The sequence below is a fragment of the Cyphomyrmex costatus genome, unplaced genomic scaffold, assembly GCF_001594065.2.
Source record: "Cyphomyrmex costatus isolate MS0001 unplaced genomic scaffold, Ccosl1.0 scaffold505, whole genome shotgun sequence".
Lineage (NCBI taxonomy): Eukaryota > Metazoa > Arthropoda > Insecta > Hymenoptera > Formicidae > Cyphomyrmex > Cyphomyrmex costatus.
Window position 1 is genome coordinate 26,063 of NW_017279311.1, and position 9,392 is coordinate 35,454.

Below are 9,392 nucleotides of genomic sequence, written 5' to 3' on the forward strand. Positions count from 1 at the left end.
TACATAAATAAACGCGAATGAGAGAGAGAGAGAGATGGGGGGAAGGGAGGGAGGGAGGGAGTATAGAGAACAGGTCGCATTCGATAATACAGGTATAACGCGGATATACGTGTGTAATAAGAGCAGGGAGTGTTGATCGAGTAACATAACGAGAGCGGTCGTTGTCGATACTGGGTCAAAAGATCATTCATAATCAGGTTGACCTTTTAAGAATGCCGGGTATTACATAGTATTACACAGGCGTCGTAATGTTGTGTAAACATCTCGATTGAAAGATTACACGTTTTACGAACTCGATCGCATACGAATTCAGTTTTTATTAGGGATGCACCGGATATCCGGGAAATATTCGTTATCCGATATTATCTGCTACTTTTTTGCTATCCAGTTGGATAGTCAGATATCATTAATATTCGGCAATATCCGATTGAAATTATATATTGAAAGTTTGCGTTATTGATACAGACTATTCTTTTCAGCTGAACTTGTTCTGGAACCCGACTGAATATCCGGAAAATATCGAATATCTAATGTTACATTCTTTTCGGTTATCCGATAAATAATTTTACGATTCGATGTATCCCTAGTTTTTATCACCATCGATTGAAAATGTTATTCATCTGTATGCTACAACTTGATGCATGTAATTTCAGGAATTTATATACTGCACGGTATGGACCTTGTTCTATTTGCTGGCCGCTTCCCTAGTAGTTTCTTTCACACCTTACTCGGAAGCTTTTGTTACTGCTGCGGTAAGAATTCTTTTGTACATCTTTTAAATCGCATTAGTATACCTTGCGGTCAATGCAAGTGTCAAATAAACGTCGACAACATTCTAATTCTCTCATAGAAGAGAAAAACACAAATGATCGTAAAATAACCAATTTTAAAAAATACAAACGTTTATTGTTTAAAATATTTTTTGATGTTTAATGTTTTTGCTTTTTTTTATCATTCTCAAAATAGCAAACGAATACACTCTTCTTAATATTAAAATTTATGTGCAGTTCTTCGGATATTGCGCAATGTTCGTGTACGGCTACGACGCTTGGCTGAAGTTTAAGGCGGTAATGAGCGGGGGTTTGGCGCAGGGCCAGAGCATACCGAAACAATTGTCTGGCGTTACCAGTCCAGCGTATTAGATACTCAGGAGAGAAAAGGGCCCACGGTAGGATGGACCACATCGGTTGATCGACTGGAACGATCGATCGATCAACACATATCGTTACCTTCGTGCGGGGCCAGTCCTTTTTGTAATTCCGGCGCGTTCCTCTCACGCGGAACGTCAATGGCACGCACAATGCGCGTGCATAGCGCGTGCTTGTGCGTATGTACGCCCGTTTGTCCACGCCCGCGCACATGTATTCGACTTTTCTTTCGTCTTTTTTTTTTTTTTGTATTCTGTAACAAGGCAATAATCTACACTACGCCGTAGTATTAACTTATATTCTAATAAGAAGAAGAGAGCGACGCGACTGCGTGCACGCGTTATCCGAACAACGATTGCCAATACTTTGTAATAATGTTCGCCGTGTCTTTGCTTTCGATCGACTGTTATAAATGCGATGATGTATGTGTACATATATGTATCTATATACGCATAACACAAAGTCTGTAAACGTTGTTCAATCGGTATCTTAAATTATTGTTGGAACTAAGGCGAACGCTTAAGCATCGTAGTGGTGGTAAACGACGATGCTCAGGCGCATTTTAGCACGATATCGTATGCCATTGCGAGTGCTACATCTATTTTAATCCTCTGGATTCTTATTCGCAATTGGACCAATTTTATCTTTCAATGATTGTTTTCTATGTTTTTCTTTTTTTGATAACGAGATATTTCGAATTTTCGTAGATTTCTATATCCAATAAGTATTTTATATATAAAAAAATTCTCTATCTAAAGAATTTAAATTCGAGAGAAATGATTGAATATTCCAAGTGAATGAACTTTTAATGGAGAGTGTGATTTCTGTGTAAATTGATAATCCAAGAATATTTTCGGTCGTTTGCTGGCAAGGACAGGACATTCAAAAAATTAAGATGCTGAGAGTTTTTCCCTTTAATCATTGTATGTAGTCTTCGTAGACTGTCATTTAAATTTCTTCGATAATTTTAGATTGTTCGATAATTTTACTTTGCAAGCCCCTATCACATGAAGGGATCAAGAGTGCAGCTATAACTGCGCAAATTGTACAGGGGTACGCAAGAAAATAATGTAGCGTGATCACATGTACACACACAAATAATACGTTACTTGGCTCGCGACGACATATTTGTCGCATTCGTCACCATATCGAATCATCATATCGCGTTACTCAGTACGCATAATCTTGCAGATTCTGACGCTCACGAGATTTTCTCTGTATTACAAATAATTTGTTATAATATATCGAAGAGTAGTATACTCACTCTTTGTTGCAACTCGTGCAAACCGTATATATTTATTAATTTTTTGTTACCTTTATGCAAGTTCGAACCTATACAAGTACAACATCGATATATACACAATACGGTATACACTTATATCAATGTCTAGTTAAAAATTTGACGTGGATATTATTATATATAATAATAATCGACGAAATAAAGTTTCAACGTCGAAAAATGTATTCAACGAAATAAAACATTGATTGTTGTTTCCTGGACGTGAAATTCGATTCGTTCTCGATCCTTTTTCAATCAATGTAGGATAGATAAATTTTACTAAGTTAATATTTTATGAACATAAACGAATAAGATCACGAATTAAATATTTGTGAATGAATTTTTTATTTCTGTTAAGTATAAGGTTACCTCTCACGATTTTGAGTTGTATCACTTATATAATTCTGTCACTTATGTATTTCTACCATCGCATCGTAACGAATATTGTATGATCAATATTGACAATCAATATTGATTTAGATTAAATGACTTTCTTATCGTTTAACAAGCTATATTATAGAGAATTATCTCAAGTTCAATGTACTTCTGGAGATAAGATCAGTTATTATAATATCTCAATTTATTTATCAAGTTTAATTTACACTAAATAATCTTACTAAATCTATGGAATTACACGTTATTTGTATCGCTAATATCTCGATATCTTAACTTATTTAATTCTAATTTTTTATCCTAAGAAACGCATGATTTTTTAACGTTATGAATTACAATTACGTGTTAAGTGCGACAAGGGTGATGGCGAATATGCGAAATGCGAGTCTCGACTCCCTTAATTTCTGTATTGGAATTGAGGCCGGCGTGCCTGCTTCTTACCCATCGACGAAAGATCGATGGTCTTTCCGTCCGGGAGTACCAGCTTGTTTTCTTGATAATCCACGAAGCCATCTTCCTCCTCTTCTCGGTCTTGTTCATCACACTTAATTCCCATCTCGTACGTGTATTCGCGTCGGATACCGTCCGGGTCGATGTATCCGTACTTACCGCTTGTTATGCAATCTACGCCAATCGTTTCCTCCTTGTATGATCCGTCATCGTTTTCGAAGCCCCACGTGATGGAACCGTCTGCGTTGTCGTGTCGGTATCGCCTGATAATCTACAAAATATTATTCGTTATGTCAGGAATTGGAAAATCTTTTCAAAGAAAGATTCTGTTTATAGATTCTTCTTTACTGAGGAATATGTCTATGTGTACATATATATATATATGGCGAATTACGAAATATTAAAACCTATTTTAGAAGATCTACAGTCCTTGCATTTCAAAATACAATCTTATTTATAATTTCAATATTTTAATGTGTATATTTTAACATATATTTTATTATTTACAAATATTCCTGATTATACTGATTCTTTATATTTTGGTATACAGTGTATAAAATAGAATTTTATTCGGAATTCTGATTGTTCGAAGTGATTTTAAGACTCATTTATAATAAGCACATAAAAAACACTGGTCATGTCATTTTTAACAAATTCGACTGGAGATGTTGCGTAACAGGGCACAAACAGGTTTTGTCTGATCGCATTTATGAGTTATGCGACGTTATCTCAAAACAAAAAAAGAGCACGATGGTCAGATGATTCCGCTTTCACCTTTCAATTTTAAGACTATCAATTTTTCATACTCTTTGATTATACTGATCTCGATCGCGTGATTCATATTTTATTCTCTTTTTTTTTTTACAATATTAAGTGGAAATGGACCGAAAAGTGTTCAAACACAGATACATGAAGAACGTCGTATTTGATTAAGACTGGTCTTATCCATATTATTAGATACTTAAGATCAACTTTTGCTGAAAATGGTCTTTTTCGTGCATTACTGTTAAAATTATTTAATTATGAGATAACAACTTAATTAAGTTAAAGTGATGTTCTTTTTTCCGGTCCGTCGTCTCTTATTGAAACATGTCGAGAAAAATTGACTATGGTCAATTTCTTAAGACTTAAAGCTTAGGAGGTAATGGCTTATTATGGAAAATCCATAAGAATTTATTTGCGGTCTCGGAGATGTTCGGTAGCGGGCCTACCTGAGCTACTGGCTTCTTGCCGCGGATTTCGTAAGCCTGAGACGGTTTTACTGGCTTGGGCGGCGGCTTGATCGGTTGCTGGAACGTGATGTCGTCGATGATTTGTTTCCTCGGGGCCTTCGTGGGCTTTTGCGTCGGACGATATTGGATTGGTGGCGGTGGCGGAGGTGTCGGACGGAATTGAATGGGCGGCGGCGGCGGGGGTGCTGTGGGACTCACCCTGACGCTCGTTGGCGTCACTTGGGGTGGACGATACGCCAGCTGTCCTGAGGCCGCGGGAGGTGCCCGTGGATTCGGCACCGTTCGCGGTATCTCCTCGCTTAAATCCTCCTCGCTATCCTGGCTCCTGATTTCCTGGCTCCGATCGGGCAAGTCTTCATCCTCGCGGGTAGAATCGCGCGACAGGTTCTCCTCTTCCTCCGGTTCCTCGTTCACTGGTTTCACATGTGGCGCGGCGAACGAAGGCGTGGCTACCGGCCGGAGAGGACGGAATGCACCTGGCGCGTCGTCTCCAGGACCTCCCCGGGGTCTACAATTTTAAGGGTTTCTTCAATTAGAGCGATTACATGTGCTTACGCGTTACAGAGAAATTATGTGTAATTCTTGGAGATACTTCCATCATTTTCATGTCGCTATTAGATTATATCGATCTGTATCGATCGCACTTAATGAGATGTAACAGTTTACTTTTTAGAAAATGCAAAAAAGTGGAATATGTGAAAATGCCAAGACTATATTTTACTCTTTACCATTTACAACGTTAGACATGTATTTACATACTTACAGAGCCGCTCACGTGGAACGGTATTCGGACTTTCTTGTTCAATTTGCATGCCTGATGTAGTAAAGAAACGATAGAATCATATGTTAAGATTGCGTAATTCCATGGCTATTCTTAAAGAAACGTCGATAATTTCGCGCTTCCTACTTGGTGGTAATGTTTGAGGAGGTTGCAACGAAACTTGGACCCGTTAGACTAATTAACAACAGTACATGTAGGCCTATATATTCTGCATCTTTCGAACAGATATGCGCGTCGCCCAAACTGGTTTTCCTGCCTTTCCAATAGCTCGAATAGTTCACTCGCACAGTCAGATTATTTATTATACGGATATTATTACTTTTAGTACGCGATTTATTTATATTCATTGCAACTAATTTTTCCAACAAGGTCATATTCTAATAGATATATTGTAGTAAAAAAAATCTTCGGAGATTTCACGGACCATGTCACAGATAACCATATTTACAAAAAATATATTTATTGAATTTAAGAAGAAACGTTGTCAAAATTAATTTATTAAAGCATACTTGAAAATCTTATTCATTAAATTCTCCCGATCTCTACACAATTAATCATCCCACATTTGGATGACCAAGTATGTTGTATGATTAATGATCAAGATATTATTTGAAAGGAAGATCGGTCGACTCATATGTCATGAATTTTGACGTGTTATTTAAGAACAGATAATTATAAGAAAAGAATTTTGTCAAAATTAATTTATTAAAGCAGATCTGGAAGTCTGCTCCATTTAACTTTCCCGAATGTTACACGATTATAATATTATCTATAAGTATATATATCTCTAAGTATATTATTTCCTAAGTTATATGTCTCTAAGTATATTATTAATGATCGAGGTATTACTTGAAGGAGATCGGTCGACGAAATCGTTGGTTAGGAAACGCTGGTCCAGTAGCGCCCGGTCGAGGTAATCTCTGATAACGAGTCGATCGTACCGGGATCGGTGCCCCCTTTGGTCCATCCTGTGCCTGTGCTGTGCAGAGCGCGGCGACGCACGCCAAGAACTTAAAAGGAGAATTTCGTAAATTATACATTTATACATTATTCTTATACTTTAATTGTATAATTATGTATTATTTTATTCCTCGATTGCGATCTTCTGGAATTATTGTGGAGTAAAGGATAATTAAGGACAGATGTTGGCACACATTTCTATCGTTTAAGACTTTGTGGTTTAAATCAAACTATGCAGCGAGTCTATTATTTATTTCTGCACGGTTTGCATAATAATTATTATTATATTATAAATTTTGTCAATAAAAATTTGTGAAAATTTGTTCTCTCTCGTTATATTATGTATTATATATCTATACATAATATCACTGATTTTGTCTCTTCGTGTGTGAAGCCTAAAATATTTAATTAAATAAAATGTTTGTGATAAGGCTCAATATGTATTTAACAACTAATATAAAGAGATAAGGGCAATTATTTTAAAATCTTTTTAAAATTAATCTAATATATTGCAAAGAATATCACAAATTGTATTATAATATTCTTCGCAATATATATTAGATTAATTTTAAAAAGATTTTAACGAAATTATTGGCTCATTGCCCTTATCTCTTTATTTTAATTAAATATTTAAGAAAAAATTTAATTAAATATATAAAAACGTTTAATTAAATATTTGACGCTATTTTTATAGAAGAATTTTAGCAATTCCCGATTTAATTAAAGACATACCGCTGTTACGAGAATCACGATCATAATACTCGTGAAAAAAGAAATATTTAACTACGATGATTGCTACATCGCATGTTACCGTTTTGTACTCTCACATCGAGGTTTTCGACGTAAGTTTCTTAGAGAAAAAGCGATAATGAACTATATTACCTGTCACGCTCTTGAAATAGCTCTAATCATCCGCAATTCGTGTCTCGTGATTTCTCCAAACAAAAATAACGAAATACACACCGGATATCAATGTTGATCATTAAATTCTCATATTTTCCGAGTTTTCACCGATAATTCCGTTGGAGATTTATTAACCATCACGAGCGTTTTTGTGCAACTGTGCACGCTAAGTATGTACAACACTAATAATAGCAACCGTTAGTGAAATAAAAATAAAGATTATGCATGATATCGAGATACTGGAATCAATGAACGGCAACGCCATGAGCGTGTAACGCGTTACGCGAAACACGTTCGCGCGGTATTATTCCGGTTTGCACTCCGCATTACGAGCACCGGCTGCCTGTGTGTACGCAAAAATCGGCTGCGTCTTGCGTTCGAGAGAAAAGAGAAAGTGATTCGATTCGGCCTTAAGTTGCGGTGCGCATGCAGGCATCTCGCACAAGTAACGCGCGTAACTGTTTAATCGGCATGACATTTAAACGACGTTCGCGTCAACCGGCTCGCTGAGGACGGGAAGTGCGAAAAGTAGATGGACGTTACGCGCGTTGCGTTGAAAAGTAGAAACCGCATTGGAAATTAAAGTAACTGTCTATCCGACTGTTTTACATTCATCGTTATTCTCATTGCAAAATCGAATTAATGCCATTTGCCATTTGTCGCGTGGCACGAAGGAAAGATCATTAATAATTTTTATATTTGGTTTTGTAATAATTTTTATTTGTCTTGTCGTAATATGATATAACGAGACGACAGAAACATTGCTTATTGCTTAATATTTTTTGTCTAGAAACTTCTTGCTTAAATTTTTTTAGGTTTATTTATGATATACTCAAATCTAATTTTATTTTATCATATTAATTGAAGTAAATTTGTTAAAGCATTTAATTTTAAATAATTTATAATTCGTATTCAAGAAATCAAGATATGATTCTATAATTTTATATATATATATACTACACATACTCTCTAAATTGTTTGGAGTGAAATCTCACTTCAAAGAGTGAAAATTGGTCCAATTTAAAAAAAAGATTAGTTCAATTTTCGATCTGTAAGACTGAGATTTCACTCTTCACACAGAATGAGATTTTCATTCTAAAAGTTTTAGAGAGTATGTACATATTAAAATACACATCACGACATGTATTCCAATTCTTTAAAAGCATTAAACTTGGAATGTGAACGATTGAAAATTCGAGAAAGTTTCAAGACATAATTTTATTATTTATAGATTAAATATATTTTGATATATGTATATATTTCACTCAAGTATCTAAAAATTTAGATAGATACAGAGATCTGAAAAACATTTTATCAGACCTTCAAAATAATTGTATATAAAACTCAAGCATGATGAGTAATGCTGCATAAAGTTTGATATTCTAATAAAGTATGAATATCCAGTATCATTATTTTTAGTTCAACTAAATTATTTTCAGATCTGTATCTAATTAAATTTTTAGATACTTTAGTAAAATTATTCCGTATTTTAATTATTCAAATTTCCATTACACGAAAGCTTATACGGTAAATAAAATTCTATTCAGCATTCTAATACGAATTGTGGATCGTTTAAGTAATAAAGTTAGTTTTATGGAGCACATAAAATTGGAAACAGAATTTTATCACGAATTACGTCTACATAAAGCGAGCTTAAATTATCGTTAGTTTTATCTAACTGATATCTATAGAACCGGGTTCATGACCGAGCCATATCGATCAGAAAGTGCATTAAGCAGATTTTTAACACATATGGTGCAACCACGTTGAAATGCACGGACGGTGAGACGAAAAAGGTGGACAAGCTGAGCTGAGTCGGCGAATTCGTTTCTTAACTTGCTAGTTCCGAGTCGAAGCACGCACATACCAACTCGTTTACGCGGAATACGGCGAAATAATCTGTCCGCGACTTTCCTGCCGGGCGCTTTCACTTGCGCTCGCCGGACTTGTTAATTTTCGGTCTTTGCAATGTTGATCAAGGCGCGCAAACTCCCGTCTTGATCCATTTTTCGTCAGATGAAATCGAGAAGAACACCAAAGTACCTCTTGTCCTACGCGATCAACTCCTTTCGTTTACATATCGATCTTATATAATAAAATGTTTAATAATCAATAAACAAAAAAGTCGATTTACATAAAAGTTACTTCTCAGATACACTGAAAAAAATTACCAAATCTTATTACATTATTTCTTTGAAAATATTATTAAATAACATATATATATATATATTTATTTAAAGTAAATA

At 35.3% G+C, this 9,392-nt stretch overlaps 2 protein-coding genes across 4 annotated transcripts in view; one reads left to right on the plus strand and one right to left on the minus strand.

Moving 5' to 3' along the window:
- The window catches only part of LOC108778642 (uncharacterized), a 9,814-nt gene extending 7,311 nt beyond the window's left edge, over nucleotides 1-2,503 (plus strand). For all 3 annotated transcript variants that reach the window (XM_018545866.1, XM_018545867.1, XM_018545868.1), the window contains exons 4-5: nucleotides 654-752; nucleotides 1,008-2,503. In XM_018545866.1, coding sequence (XP_018401368.1) covers nucleotides 654-752; nucleotides 1,008-1,142 — 234 coding nt within the window. In that variant the 3' untranslated portion in view covers nucleotides 1,143-2,503. The remainder of the gene's footprint in view (nucleotides 1-653; nucleotides 753-1,007) is intronic.
- Nucleotides 2,504-3,078: 575 nt separating this feature from the next.
- The window catches only part of LOC108778622 (vegetative cell wall protein gp1), an 8,987-nt gene continuing 2,673 nt past the window's right edge, over nucleotides 3,079-9,392 (minus strand). The window contains 3 exon segments of the mRNA XM_083287335.1: nucleotides 3,079-3,541; nucleotides 4,482-5,010; nucleotides 6,133-6,293. Coding sequence (XP_083143461.1) covers nucleotides 3,218-3,541; nucleotides 4,482-5,010; nucleotides 6,133-6,293 — 1,014 coding nt within the window. The 3' untranslated portion in view covers nucleotides 3,079-3,217.